Source organism: Bolinopsis microptera, chromosome 7, assembly GCF_026151205.1.
Source record: "Bolinopsis microptera isolate Bmic1 chromosome 7, MBARI_Bmic_1.0, whole genome shotgun sequence".
Taxonomy (NCBI): domain Eukaryota; kingdom Metazoa; phylum Ctenophora; class Tentaculata; order Lobata; family Bolinopsidae; genus Bolinopsis; species Bolinopsis microptera.
In genome coordinates this window covers 1,496,180-1,511,866 of record NC_087078.1, presented here as the reverse complement: position 1 = coordinate 1,511,866, position 15,687 = coordinate 1,496,180, and the positions used below count along the sequence as shown (strand labels likewise).

At 37.7% G+C, this 15,687-nt stretch overlaps 1 protein-coding gene across 2 annotated transcripts; it reads right to left on the bottom strand.

The window, feature by feature from the left end:
* Positions 1-117: 117 nt before the first annotated feature.
* LOC134818263 (tetratricopeptide repeat protein 12-like) lies at positions 118-6,345 on the bottom strand. Of its 2 annotated transcripts, XM_063827754.1 has the most exons (6): positions 4,662-6,345; positions 4,296-4,510; positions 3,944-4,054; positions 1,774-1,918; positions 1,240-1,449; positions 808-827 (listed from the first exon to the last, which is right to left on the bottom strand). In XM_063827754.1, exons 1-5 carry the CDS (start codon positions 6,100-6,102, stop codon positions 1,250-1,252), a joined length of 2,112 nt encoding a protein of 703 aa, XP_063683824.1. In that variant the 5' UTR covers positions 6,103-6,345; the 3' UTR covers positions 808-827; positions 1,240-1,249. The 2 variants fall into 2 exon arrangements, with proteins under 2 accessions (XP_063683823.1, XP_063683824.1); XM_063827753.1 differs by having other exon boundaries at positions 118-1,449.
* Between the last annotated feature and the right edge of the window lie 9,342 nt (positions 6,346-15,687).

Here is a 15,687-nt window from a genome sequence, read left to right as displayed (position 1 = left end):
TGATCTGTACTGGGTAGTCAGGTAGTGGGTAAATACACTAATACAACATGTTCTCACTCCATCAGATACAATCCAGTTTATCTTATCTTTTGTCAGTAAAAGTGAAAACAAATGATTAAATAAACATTAAATTAATGCCTTAATATGACACAAATACAATATGGCTGACAAAAATAACTTATAAATTACTATACAGTACGAAAATAATATATTAAATATACACACTTAAAATTGAAGCTATATATACAGTTTCTGATATTTGACGAAAGGGTGATGGGATTTCTACAGAGGTTACAAAATGCAAAATATTTAAACTCTAAATAAAAAACCATAAACACAGCATATTGCAATGTCACAATAATATGACAGATTATACACTAATTTCACTAGAGTTTCACTAGAGTTCCACTAGTTTCACTAGAGTTCCACTAGTTTCACTAGAGTTCCACTAGTTTCACTAGAGTTCCACTAGTTTCACTAGAGTTCCACTAGAGTTCCACTAGTTCCACTAGAGTTTCACTAGTTTCACTAGAGTTTCACTAGTTTCACTAGAGTTCCACTAGTTTCACTAGAGTTCCACTAGTTTTCACTAGAGTTCCACTAGACTTCCACTAGAGTTCCACTAGAGTTCCACTAGTTTCACTAGAGTTCCACTAGAGTTCCACTAGTTTCACTAGAGTTCCACTAGAGTTCCACTAGAGTTCCACTAGAGTTTCACTAGTTTCACTAGAGTTCCACTAGTTTCACTAGAGTTTCACTAGTTTCACTAGAGTTTCACTAGTTTCACTAGAGTTCCACTAGTTTCACTAGAGTTCCACTAGTTTTCACTAGAGTTCCACTAGACTTCCACTAGAGTTCCACTAGAGTTCCACTAGAGTTCCACTAGAGTTCCACTAGAGTTCCACTAGAGTTCCACTAGTTTCACTAGAGTTCCACTAGAGTTCCACTAGAGTTCCACTAGAGTTTCACTAGTTTCACTAGAGTTCCACTAGTTTCACTAGAGTTCCACTAGTTTCACTAGAGTTCCACTAGTTTCACTAGACTTCCACTAGAGTTCCACTAGTTCCACTAGTTCCACTAGAGCTCCACTAGAGTTCCACTAGAGTTCCACTAGAGTTCAACTAGTTTCACTAGAGTTCCACTAGAGTTTCACTAGAGTTCAATTAGTTTCACTAGAGTTCCACTAGAGTTTCACTAGAGTTCCACTAGAGTTCCACTAGAGTTCCACTAGAGTTCCACTGATTACAAACTACCCTGTAGGAGTGAACCTAGAGTGCAATATTTCCAATCCTCTCAGCTCTCTCAGCCTCTCCAACAAAACGGGACTGTTAGTGGCAAGTCGTGCCAGAGCTATTGCCGCATTCTGCTGGATTGCCAGTCCTTTGTCAGCTTTCGCGTGTTTCAGCATCGTGTCTACAACGTCTACTTCTTGTTTCTTACATACACCTTCTGTCAAAATATCAAGTGTAAAACTTTAATATTTGGTGTACTAACTGGGCCACTGTGACTGGGCCACTGTGACTGGGCCACTGTGACTGGGCCACTGTGACTGGGCCACTGTGACTTGGCCACTGTGACTGGGCCACTGTGAACCCTCTTACACTTACTGTCTACATGAAAATAAGGCTAAATCTGTTAGAATTACTGGAACGCCTCATTACCTTATTATCTTATTATCCTCCACAATTTAAACACTACATTATAAAATTAGTCACACTATAATATGCTAAATTAGTTAATTAATAGCTACATAATGCTATAACTCTAACTCACCGTCCTGGAAACAATGAGCGCAGCTCAGCGCAGCGTTGGAAAGTATTGCAGTTGCTGATTTGGAGGACTTGTCTGACACTGTGTTGCACTCAAGCAGATCCATCAGCTTTTCCAAGATCTTGTACTTTACCACCCATTTTCTCGCCTGTTGATGAAAGTCTCACGTTATGTAAAGTCGAAGGAAGAAAAGTTGATCGATCTGATAAATTGTCCGAACTTTAACCTGTATTCATTAGTTAGGCCATTTGGCCTAAAACTTTTGAATTTCCCGCTAATTTCTATACTATTATCTCTATTTAAAATTAACATAAGAGCAATTATTGTCCGCGTGATAACTAGCGTGGTCGTTAGTTGACTGTTTAATGTTATAACTATTATAAAAGCCGTTTTTATCATACTTGTTAGCATTGTCGTGCGATTCTAATGTATGCACATATTCTATACTCAATACACGAGTTTTTCGTAAGCAGTGTGACGTTATAAGTAGTGTGACGTCAAAAACCACACCACAAACTCGTAAATTATATAATACAAAGTATGTACCAGGATTTGCTATCTGATTTACTATTTACCATCTGATTTGATGTTGACAGTTCGAATTCTTCACATTTAACTTAACACATCAGTCAAATAAATGAAATTGCACTGTCACATTTTAGTAGCAGAGGTAGATCGCATTGATATTCTCTCCATTATTGCTTTAAAAGCTATTTTTATAACCTCTCTCGAAAGTTCTACTGAAACAAGCAGAATAGTTAAAGACCGTTATTTTAACTTCCAGTTCTATTTGCAGTGTTCTTGAACATTCTGTTAGACTTAACATCCAACCTAATTAAACATTATATATACTCTTCTTATCGCCATGCACTGTCGTTAAAAATTGTGATACTTTCCAATTTGTCATTCAATATGTTTTGTGATAATAAGCAACTGCTGTACCTCTCCGTAATAATTACTCAGTTTTCAGCTGTCTTGCGTCAGTCACGTTTTGCAAGCACTGAGTCTCGCAAAACATACAAAATATCGCGATTGGTAGCTTCGTTTTGATTGTCTAGCATTTTTTATGAAATAAATAGTTTAGTTCCGATCGTTTAGTACCGGCAAAGAAATGAGCACAATTAAAATGTCGGATGTATGTGTGGACTACATTGACTCAGAGCAGAGAGGAAGAAGTGGGTCTGTAATCAGTGCACGGCTAGCCCAGTCTGCTAATCCCATGATGTTGAGTCCTTCCAACGGAGCTGTGATCATACCACACACCCGGCGAGGATCAAGACGGGGGTCTCTCTTGCTGATAGATGGGAGGCGAGGCTCGTTGTTGCAAGTTCCGGGACAGCAAATGGAAATTAGGAGAGGATCGATTGTACAGTTCATTTGTGACGATTCTATCAGGTTTGGTTTTTGGTATTGCATATTTCTTTGTAGATGTGATTAACAACATTTTTTTAAACAAAAAACGCAAATGTTTGAGCGTTTGGTCTTTAAATTTAAGGCTCTTTTAAAGAGAAGGGTTACAGCGGGGAGGCGACCTAAAACCTGTTTCAAGACTACAGCTAACAACAGGTTTTCAGCAAACTGTACATTCAATATCCCGTAAATTGTTCAACGATTTTAACATTTCAGAGGGAATGAATCTAACGGACTGAACAAGAAATCAGTCTTCAGACAGCTCTCCCACCTGCAATCAGAGGAACTAGCTGAACAAATCCTCTACAAAGGTCAATACAGGCTCCTAAACGCTTCAGTGCTCTTCATCCTGTTCACCATCATATTCGGTATTGTCTTCATGTCTGTGTGGAGTTACCATGATTACGATCACCAGAGCACGTGGGTCCTGTTTGTGGTTCTGGGTGTGGTTTTAGTGGCTATCAGTGCTAATTTGATGGTATGTAAGTTGTATTTTATGTTGAAGAGATATAATGGCGGGTAGATTTGGTGGTGGTGGATCTTGGATGATGAGATCGTTTTCAATCAGATATTCAGATTTTACTCATGTGTCAAGGCAAGGGGAGATTATGGCTAGCGAGGATTTTTTTATGAAATTGTGTAGCAGATTCCAGATGTTACCTGAAACTTAAAAGATCTATAAAATCGAATGTAACCTTCGAATAATGTAATCCGTAACATATATAACATGTATAATGTTTATATTATAATAATGATAGATTACCTGAGGTGATTTGGCAGTTGTTCTTGCTAGTAACTTGACTGCTGTACTGAGATTATCTGACTGGAGGTCGGATTGACTTTTTATCACTTTGAGCAGGGAAGCAAACTGACCCTAGAAAAAAAGATTTGATTAAAATACCACGTGTTAGATACTTGTTCCGTTTAAAATAACATGATGATGCTTAAATGATGCTTGTTTTGTTTTTCTATGATCAGTTTATTTATAAAAGTTTGGATCATTAATTTAAAATTTACCTTAGTCCCCCGAGATGAAATGTATCATATCAACTATTGAAAAAACCTAAGGAAAACCTTCCCAACTTTTAACATGACAAAAAGGATGATAAAGTAACCTTGTCTTCAGCAAGAAGAGTATTAGGACACTTCTCCAACACTCTGTTCAGCAGTAGAGGAGCTTTCTTAAAGGTCGGGTTACCACACAACCCAACCAACTTCTCACTTATCTCCAATCCGTGGTCAGATAAGCTGGTGCTGTCGAGTGTAAAGTTCATTCCAGCAGCCAGTAGATCGTCAATCATAGACTCCTTCCCTTGTTTATGTAGGAAATCTGAGAGATTTCATTTCAAATGAAATTTAACAAAAGTTAGTATGAATGAATTTATTATTTTAAATTTGTGGGATGCTGTGTGTAACACTGTAACAGGTGCCCTTATCTGAACTCTAAAGTGAAATGCGAGAAAGAATATAAGAAAACCAACCCAACAGAGGCAAGAAGATTGTCCAGAAGGACTTGTCGAGCAATTTTCTTGCAACTGGTGTCATAGAGAGTCCAGACAATCCACCAATCCAAGTCTTTTGTTCAGCTATATCATCCTCAACGAGGCGTGGAATGTAGTTAGAAACACATTTAAGCATCTCTATAACCTCATTCTTGAATTTGACGAGGAATGCGTTGTTCCGGATTGCTCTCCCCAGAATTAAAACTGACATAGCTTTGGTTTCTTTCTCACTAAAACATGCAGCAAAGACTTGTCTCATTAACCCATCAGACCAGAATTCTAAAAAGCCATCCACAATTTCCTCTGAGTCCCAGAAGGTAAGTTTTTGCATTAACAAGAGGACAAGCATTCTATATTTTTCGTTTTTGGCGTGAAATACGAGACTGGCAGTTGGGTCAGAGTAAATCCAATGATGGAATGTTAATCTGTCATCACAAAGTATGCATTTAAGAATGTTGAACAAATTCACATGAAGGGCATGCTCCTTATGTTTCATCAGTTGGCTTTGTATAGCTTCTATCCCACCAAGAGCTCGGAAAAGTTGGATATTCATGGCTGATTGTTGTAGGCTTTTCAACAAAAGTTCAGAAGCTATGGTTGCTTCAAAGACTTTCTTTGAGCTCAGCTTAGATAAGAAGTGCTGAAATTCTTTTTTGTTTTCAGGGGTTACAGAATTTACAACTTCCGTGTTAGATGATTCAATAGCAAGCAAAATCTTGGCTTTTCCGAGGTAACTATTCACGGTAGAAGTACTGCTTTTGCAATTTTCAAGACACAGCTCCAAACATTCAACTGCTTCTTTATGACATTTCTTAGCAAGTAAAGCATTAGATTTCTGAATGTACCCCTTGACAAAATCATCCTCAATATACAAAGCTCTGTCACAAACTTCAATAGCTTTGTCAAAGTCTTTCATCTTAATATAACATTGAGCCTCGTTTGTATACAGTGAGACCTCCCATCCTGTAAGCTTAATGGCAATATCATATTCTGCAATTGCTTCTTTGTACCTTCCATTTTTAAAATGTTCATTTCCTTTTTCTCGACGTACTTTACTTTTCTCTTCTTTTCTCTTCCTATTTTCGTGTCGTCTGTTGGCATCCTCTTCTACTGCTCTCATAAACCCATCCTGATCAGATGGCGTGTCTGCAGGAAATCCACCAACTACACCCCCAGGGCCAGGGTCTGCTTCTGGAGGTTCATCTTTTAGTTTGTTAATACAGGACTTGCTGAAACCATCTCGAGTTTTATATCCCTCCTCCTCTTCCTCTTCCCAATCATTAGACAGTATGTTGTCTATCTTGTCTTGCGTTTCCTTCACAACATTCATGTCCTTTGACTGCAATAGAGTGACCAACTCTTGGGCTTTGTCAGCCTTCTTCAGGAACTCATCCAGCTCGTCTATAGTCTTGTTTGGCATCTTGAGGCTAAAAAATGAAGCTGATTATTTTAAATCTGTAAGATATGGTTAATCTTACAATCATTTATTTGAATTCTATTATACTTTTAACTTCATTTAACTATCAAATTGAAGCTAGGTTTCAAGAATCAAACACATAATTTTCACAGTTTAGATAAATAAAGTCTGAACTCTAAAGGATGGTAGATTTGTTCTGTTAAATTGGTTCTTGTGAATAGTAAAAAGACTGTCTGTATCAGTCACAGTCAAGTGGAAGTATGAAGTTGTATCCAAACCTTGAATCTGAATGTACAATATTAAATGTAATTTTCTCTCTAAATTCACACAAGTTTTGAAGCCTCTAAAATACTTTTCCCTTTCAAAGCCAAAGGTAAATCGGGGAATGAAACATAAATTACAAATACAGTTTAAGTAACAAATTAATCATAAATTCAAGTTTTAAAAATATTTGAAATAAGAGTCACTCAAAATTCATTCATGAATCTGAAACAGTCATATGAAATTTTCATAGTAGAAGTGTCTGTTTTTTGTAATATGAAAGTCTGAGCAAATTCCTTCTCTGAAATGCCGGCATATTTTATGTTGCCTGTAACTGCAACCATTATAGCTTTATTGTTGAATGCCTGAAAATGAGACAACACTTTATTTATCTCTCTAATCTATGGTTTCATAATTTAACAACTACTAATTTGTGCATTAGCATAACATTTCAAACCTGTGAAAGAAATGAGTGTATATTTCACAAACCTTTTCATTTATAGGTTGAGCATCCACGGAGTGAATGTTACACGTAGACATAGGTAAGTTACCAAGTAATTCAGAGATACCAGGTTTTCCTTTTGCAGTGTTGCCATTCCAAGTCAATATGGCCTCTGGCATGTACAAGTTGACCAATCCATGTGTGCCATGTCTCTAAGATAAGCTACATTCAAAAATGAAAATTGATGTTGGTGATAAAAGGTTTGGGCATAATCAATCAACTAGTTGGATTCATAATCGATAAAATGGATACTCAGCCAAACGATTAATAAAATAATTTTGTAACAGTTAAAAAAGCACATTACATACCTGTTTATCTAATTTTTCATAGTAAAGTTTCTGGAAGGCATCAGCAGTTTCATTGCATGTCACTATTTCTGCAGCTTTAGACATTGACTTCTAGAAAAGGTTCAAAAGTGAAAATTTGTTAATTCTGGACCATTATAGAATCTCACTAACTTAATCAGCTGAATTCTATACTTTTTGACTGAATAATAATACTAATAAATCTATACAAATCATATTAAATCAAAACATAATGATACATAAGAATTAAGATCATCACAAATTTTCATAAAAATATGCTAATGATTTAAGTTGTAACTCTTAAAGTCAATTTTAATAGGCTGGAAATTTCTAATAAGACTCACCAGCCCTAGTTCAAACTAATAAACTTCTTTGCTAGAAATGGGCGGAACCACAGAGAATTATTATGATTACTCTTGTTCTCCAAATATTTATCCCCTTCCATTCTATTTATCACCTCATCAGACATTTTCCAATGATGATGATCATTACAATTTCCTTTAAGGATACAATTATTCTTATATTCGTTCCAGTTTAATCTTAAAATTATCTACACTACAAGAATTTTTAACATACACTGGTAGGGCATTTCAAATTTGGTATTACTCTCTCAGAATCAGTTACACAATCGAAAAAATTACGGTTCCTTATTGTTGGCAAAATATCTGTAGTGAAACTTATCTGAGTGGCTGCATTAGAATATTTAAGAAAATTACTAAGAACAGACTTAAGACTGGTTTAAATAAAACTAGCTTAATGGATAGTGGATGACCAGCCTTGCATCTTTGAGTTCTGCAGTGTTAAGAGTTTGTAAGGCTTTCACGGTTTTGTTGATCATCAATGGTCCATCAATTTCCAAAACATTTGATCGATTTTACAGACCATACACACAGCCAGAGGCGGCTATTGAGGGCGTCAAGGCGTCCATGGATGCCCTAAAATTATTATCTAGTGGCTGGTGCTTGAAAATAGAAACAGTAATAGTATTCGGAAATATCTAATCGCGATATAAAGCTTTTTGATCTACTCAAACGTTCATGTGCAAGCGCACGCATGATCTTTGTGAAATCATGTTGTAGGGTATCCAATCCTTGTTTGGATGACTTAGCCACGCAGTTTTAACACACAGTTAATTGCAAACGGCTACAAAGCACATCATCGTATTAACGTACTGTTAATTTATAGGATCAGGGTGTCCAGGACACCCTGAAATTTGAACTATCTGTCGCCTGTTACACATTACATACAGGAAAAATTATAAAATTATTCAAACAATATACACATAATATAGCAATGACCCTATATAAAATCTACCTTTTAAGAATTAAAAAAGTTTCCTAAACAATCAAAAATTACCCTTGGCCTTGTGGCTCCAAGTTAAGATCTAGACTGTTTATATCAACAATGTTTTTTCTCGCACCTCTGTCTCCACGGAGAGAAATCACTGTTGTTCTTAGGATTTCAAAGCGAAGGCGCTTTCTAATGTATCCTACAGCATCCGAGTACCTCTGGCCAGTGTGGTACTCCATCTTACATACAGGAAAATGTATTCAGACCAGTCAAGTTCAGATTGTTCAGCTCTGACCATGCAACCCAAGTGATCAGAAAGGCTTTAACTAAATCGCTCGCCCAAAAATTTCACGTGACTTTGGTTTTTTTGGTTTTGCAGCCGTACAAAACGGTTTTACATAAGCCCTAATCCCAACCCTAACCCTAACCATAACCCCGAAGCTATCCATAATCTAAACCACAACCCTAACCCTAACCCTAACCAATCGAACTCACGTTTTACTAGCCTGTAAGTAAGTAAGTAAGTAAAGATTATGACATAACATCATCACAAGTGTCTACAAAATATCATTGCACTAAATAAAAAAATAATTTGAATAAATATATTTTTCCATCAACATTAATAATTTATCAAATTCAATTTTATTAATTAATAAAATCTAATACATTATCTATAAATAATTCATTAATACTTCCCAGTGGAATAAAGATTTATAAAACGCTTCTTTGCCACAAAAGGATGAAACCAAAGATATTCATTATGTGTCTCCTTATTGCTTAAATAACTGGGTCCTTCAATTTTCCCTAAAGCTTCATTTGAAACATTCCAAAAATAAAAATCATTTACACTGTTTTTAGAAATCATTTCTTTCTTAAATCCTTCCAATCTAACTTTAAAGCTTAAAACTGTCGAGCAGTTCTTGACATCTGAAGGAAGTTTGTTCCAAGAAAACAACAATTTCAAGAAAACAACAATTTTATTTAGTATCAATTAAAGCAAACATAAATATATTTTATATATAACTAGCAGGACCTTTTTACCAGATATCTTAGGGGACTTGGAGTAGCAAGAGAATGGATAGAAGGTATATACCTAATACAAAAATACGTCAAAAAGAATCCAGGGTGATACAGGATCGGAGAGTGCAGACCGTAAAGTTTACGCACCCACCCTTGCCTCCTAAATTCTTGGTTGGGTAGGCATTTATGCGAACTTGGTCGTTTATACTCCAAGTCCCTTAAATGTTAAAAATTAATAAAATTTATCTCAGGAGTTAACTTTATTCAACAATAATAATATCAATATCAATTTATCGCATAAATTTAACTATCGAATACAGGTTTGATTATCGAATATAGGTTCGATTATCAAATATAGGTTCGATCTGATATAAATTTGTAAAATAAAATAGGTAGCAAGGAAGTGAACCTGCTGATTTGAGATCTACCGTGATGACAGGTGAAAACTCAGAGGAGACACCTGCACCAAGCTTGGGTAACAATAGGACTGGATACAAGGCTCCACCGGCTTACAAGGAAGGTCGCTGCTATGAAGACTGGAGGTTGGACATTGATCTGTGGAGTGAGTTTACAGCTCTTCCCAAGAAGAGGAGGGCAAAGTTGCGTTTCTTTTGGAGCTGTATGAAGGAAAAGTCAAGAACCATGTTAGATCCTTGGGCAAGGAAGTGCTCATAGCTGAGGATGGCTTGGAGCAGATAATAGCTCGATTAGATAAGATCTACAAGGAAGACTCGTCACATATAGCATATAAAATATACTGTAAGTTCGAACAGTATGAAAGGCGCGATGAAATGAATCTGCAGAGTTATATATCTGAGTTCGAGAAGTTGTACGACGATCTGAAAAAGCACAAGATCAAGCTGCCAGAAGAAGTACTTGCATATAGAGTATTGAACAGTGCCAAGCTGGCACCAGAGAAAGTCGATCTTGCATTGGCAACTGTGAAGAGTATGACCTATGCAGAGATGGCAAAAACGATAGGGAAAATCTTCACACGACTCCCAAACACCGACAGTCAGCAACACGGAAGTGAAACTACTGTGATAAAGAGTGAGCCAGAAGAGTGTAACTTTACCTACAACAACAACTGGAGACGAGACTCTAGAGGAGGTTCAAGAGGTTCAGGGAGTTACAGTGGTCTGTACAGAAATAACCGAGGAACCAACAGAGGAACTTCATCTCCATATAATTCAGGAGATGCTAGAACCAGGTTCAATAGCGGCTGTTTTGAGTGTGGAGAAAAGGGCCATATTGTTCGTTTTTGTCCAAAGTATATTGTCCATTATCTACGTTCTGCTTTCGTAGTTTAAACAATAGTGAGTTCTAAATATACAGCTTTAAACCGATTAAGTATGAATGAATGAAATACCTGACAATCCGCACTCTTATAATCCAAAAGCATGAGTAACTCGTAGTGATGTATGATTTCTAGAAACTTTAAATTAAATTTGGCGCTCACAGGTCCTCATGAATATGTGATCGCCGCATAAGGTTCTGTAAATGCACAGGGCACCTTCAAGCTTAAATTATTCACCTTACTGAGGCAGTCAACCAACGCGCGGCTTTATTTTTATGATATGATATGTTTTGATTGTTATTAATAAATACCAAAATTTAAATTTGTTTTCCTAAAAAAATTTGTTTTCCTAAGAGGTGCTCAGTACTTCGCGGAGGAAGAAATGGAATCAGAGAACTCTGGAAGCGCCTACGTGACTCTGATGGTAGAAGAAACCACCTGCACCCTCATTCAGGAGAAGCCCGATTTCAGCTCCCTAGTGTTCGAGACACTATCGTGTGCAGTCATTGATTCTGGCTGCACAAAGACTGGTTGGAAGAAACTGGGTTGAACAGTATGCAGAAACATTGGGAGAAGAAGAAAGACGGATGATGACTCCAACTGAATGTGCAACCCCTTTCAAGTTCGGAGATGGTAAGAAGGTGACCTCAGTTGAAAAGATAAAGATACCAGGGAGGATAGGGACGCAGAAAATACTCATCGATGCAAATGTTGTGAGTTGTGACTTACCCCTACTATTGAGCAAACCCTCTTTGAAGAAGGCAGGAGCAGTAATTGACTTAACCAAAGACATAATGAGATTCAACGGAGAACAGGTCAAATTGCTTGAGTGTAAGTCAGGACATTACTGTGTACCCCTGTGCAACAGAAAGAGATGTCTCAGCGACTCAAGTGTGCAGTTGGTATTGACAGTTACTGAAGATACTATGGGTGGCACAGATGAAAAAGAAATGAAAAAGAAAGCCTTGAAACTGCATAGACAGTTTGCTCATGCTCCAGCATACAAGCTGCAGAGTATGTTGAGGAATGCAGGCTTCACTAAGAAAGAGTTTATGAAGGCTCTAGAGATAGTATGCAGTAACTGCGAAGTGTGCCAAAGATATGCTAAGCCAAAACCAAGACCGGTTGTCGGGCTGCCAAGGGGAACTGTTTTCAATGATTGTGTGGCAATGGACTTGAAAACTGTGCAAGGACAGATGTCAGGAGGATATTCCCCGTACCAGCTTGTCTTGGGAAAGAACCCGCCATTGCCAAATGTGGTAGATAATCATCTTCCTGCCTTGGAGGAGAAAGTTGCCAGTAGACATCTGGAAGACAATCTAAGAGCAATGAGGACTGCACGTGAGGAGTTCATAAAAGCAGAGAATAGTGCTAAAATCAAACGTGTCTTGCGGTCACAGGTCCGTACCTGTCAAGACACTGTGCTGGAGATGGGTGAAAAGGTTTTCTATAAGAGAAACAATTCTGACAGATGGAGTGGACCTGGTGTTGTGATAGGACGTGAGAAGACGACCCAAGATCAAGAGAAGCATCAATTTGTTTCACCCGAAAGTAATGATGGTACAGAAAAAAGGATGGTTGACGAAGATCAGACTCCAAGATACTTTTCTGAAGAAGTTTCACTTGAGCAGAGAGCTTCTAGAGAGAAAGAGTTGAGAATTCCTACGACAAGCACGGTAGTAACTGCTGACACCCGAGAGTTGGTAACACAAGTCATAGTGCCTACGGCAAGTAGACAACAAGAGTCTGTAGAAAAGATAGAGCTCTATCACAGTAGAGCAGGAAAAGCCTCTGGAAAATATGCTAAGTGTCTGAACATTCAGCTCGATGGGGAAAGCACTACCCAATGTGTGGACTGGTCTGAGCTTGCTTCCGAGTGGCACGCTGATCCAGAACAAGAGCAAGAACAAGAGCATGAAGTCATGTTCACCAATGGAGAGATGTCTGAGGCAACGTTTTAACCTACGTGGGACTATTGAGGATGGGAAACTTCCCAAAGCTGTATCAGCTTTATTGTTCAATGGAATTTAGAACGCTTATTTGTTGGTTCCAAAAACAATTGAATTATTAAATGAATTTTATGTGTGATGTATTAGTTCGTATTCGAACGTTTTTTAAGAGTTTTTAAAGAGTTGAATAAAGGTATATATTTATTATTTTTATCATAATTACAATTTATTGGTCTCATTCGAGCACGAGCATTTTTATCTATTCAAGTGTTTATTAAAGAGAAAGAAAGGGGAGATTGTGAATGTTTGTATTTCCATTAACATAGTTTAATACTTTCAATTACTACTATATAACTGTTTCAGGAGATATGTTCCCTGTTTATGTGTCTTAGGCTAGTGGAGCCTTGTTTGATATCCCTTCCCTTATACCCTTGGTGTTTCATTGCTTTCACTGGTACTTGCCATTTCAAAGTAAGGAATGACTCGCTCCGGAAGAAAAGAAGACTGGAGATTCTTAACTTTAGTTACACTCTTATTACAACTATTGGTTGAAACTAGATTAAGACCAGATCTGCTCATTCTGAACAAACCCGATCCATATTCAGTCAAACCACTAGTTATTTTAAAAGCTTCGATAAGGTCCCCACGTATTCGCCGCTCTGCCAGCGTTGTCAAATTGAGGATATCCAGTCTGCAGCTGTATGGAAGAGTACCCACCTCATCAATAAGACGGGTAAACCGCCTCTGGACGCTCTCCAGCTCCAAAACAGTCCCCCAACTTCCATGAGCCGCAACTGGATTCCACAATTGGACACAATACTCAAGATGAGGTCTTATCAAAGCTTTATAAATAGCTATCATTACAACCTTTTCTCTAATAACTAAGTTTCTTGCAATCCAGCAGATCATACGATTTGCTTTAGAAACGGTTTTTTGCCCATAACTTTCCAGGGAAGCATTTTAACCCTACGTCATGGGGGGTGATTCGGAATCAGCGTCCAAAAATACACCAATTTAGATCACTTTCATGCCTAAAGGGCCTTTTCACAAAAATTTTCTTAAAATTTGGGCGAGCGATTTAGTAGGAGCGGATCAGAAACGCCAATAAACTACGCTCAAAGGAGGGGTATAGGAAAGAAAAAATTTTTAGGAAAGAAAAAATTTTTATTTACCACAAAACAATCAATACATAATGTTATATTCATAAATAAATTCAAATTTCAATTTCAAACACATATACAGTACGCCGCGCACACAGCCACAATTTTCAATTGTTCAGAAATTCGTAGGTCAGCTGTAGGCGCCGCGCACAGGATCTATTTAATTGTTATCTTACAATTACATGTCGCATTTCTTAATTACTAGAGCCAAAATTTCAGAAGCAAAATAATTTAAAACATATTTCTGTCGTTCACGCAGTACAGGCCGTGAGCACTGCGATCTAATTAATAGATCGAATAATAATAATGGAGAAATTCCAAAAACCGCGCGCTCGTTATTTGTGATTAAATTGAGTGCGCGCCTCTGTGAACAGCAGTACCGCTCAAGCATGAAGTACTAAGCGTTACGCAGTTCTGCGTGAGGCGTAGACATTTGTAGCACACGTTTCATTGAACTAATCAATTATGTGACATGTAATTATATTAAAGCAAAAAGAATATTAATTTTAGTAATAATTGACGTAAACATATGTGTTTAAATAACATTTATAATCTAGCGAGTTACCAATAATATAATACTATTTGTTTGTATTATTGATTATATATGTTTACACTAGCCTATATTATGATGGAGATATACATTATATAATTGCTCCAATATTCAACACTGCTAAACAACAAATACCTACTCGCCCATCGATGAAGCAGTCGCCAAAACAAAGCTCAAAGTTAATATACCTTCGTACTTCGTTTTGGAAACTGTAGAATGCCAGTAAATAATTAGTGTTTCAATCGTGTATTCGATGGGCAAGCACTCGCCACTCGAGGCCGAGACAAACGGCACCGGCTCCGCCCCGCAACCATGAAGTAATGTAAGCAGTAAGGCGGGGCGGTGGTGTGCGCCGTTTATACGGCCCACAGCACGAGACATTTTGAGCTCCAAGACTTAAGACTATAAAAGTCCCGAGTTAAACGTAGCGACTTACCATCGTCAGCCGTCAAAAATTTAGAATTTGTATGTTATAAACTCTACATCTGATATCAGTATAACATGTAATTTAGTTTGTTATTGGCTAAATTTTTAACTCGATTAAGCGATGCAGACGGATGAACTAGGCTCCTCCTCCGTCAAAAACACAATGAGAGGGGATTGTGGAAGGACACGAACACTGTTCGTTAACTCGTACCCCGGGTACCCCCTAGAACTATGTCCCATCAGAGAGAGCCCATCACCCGTCAGATCGAAAACAGTGTTTTAATTTTGATATATGCTGTACCAATTACAATAAATGGTAAGTCAAGGCTGACGTTGGTAGCAAAATATAAAGTGACACGTTACAACAAAATAACCACTACACACTACACACTATACGCTATAACTATTGTACACAGTACACAGTATAACTAAAATATAAAATATAAACAGGTTACAAGAGACAAAAGAGTTTACAGAAGAGTTTTACATCGGCTCAGCACCGCCAGGACATTGGCTATACACGTGGGTCAATTAGTTTGATTTGGTATGGTTCGACCGGGAAAGTGGTCGAAATTAGTGCTCTTAATGAGTCATCACTGTCGTCTGAATATTAGAGCGGGAACTTCCCAAGTTTCGGCCGACAACGCGCGCGCATAGCATCGGCGCGCAATGCTATGCGCGCGCGTTTCCATATTGCTGTGTCATTCGGCGGTTGCGCTCGGCGTAACTTGGAAATGAGTTGTATGTTGTTTACCTAAATTCAAGCATGGTAATCATAGATAAGCTTGTCAGTCAGTAAGTGCTTAAGTGGGAATAACAGGCAAATAA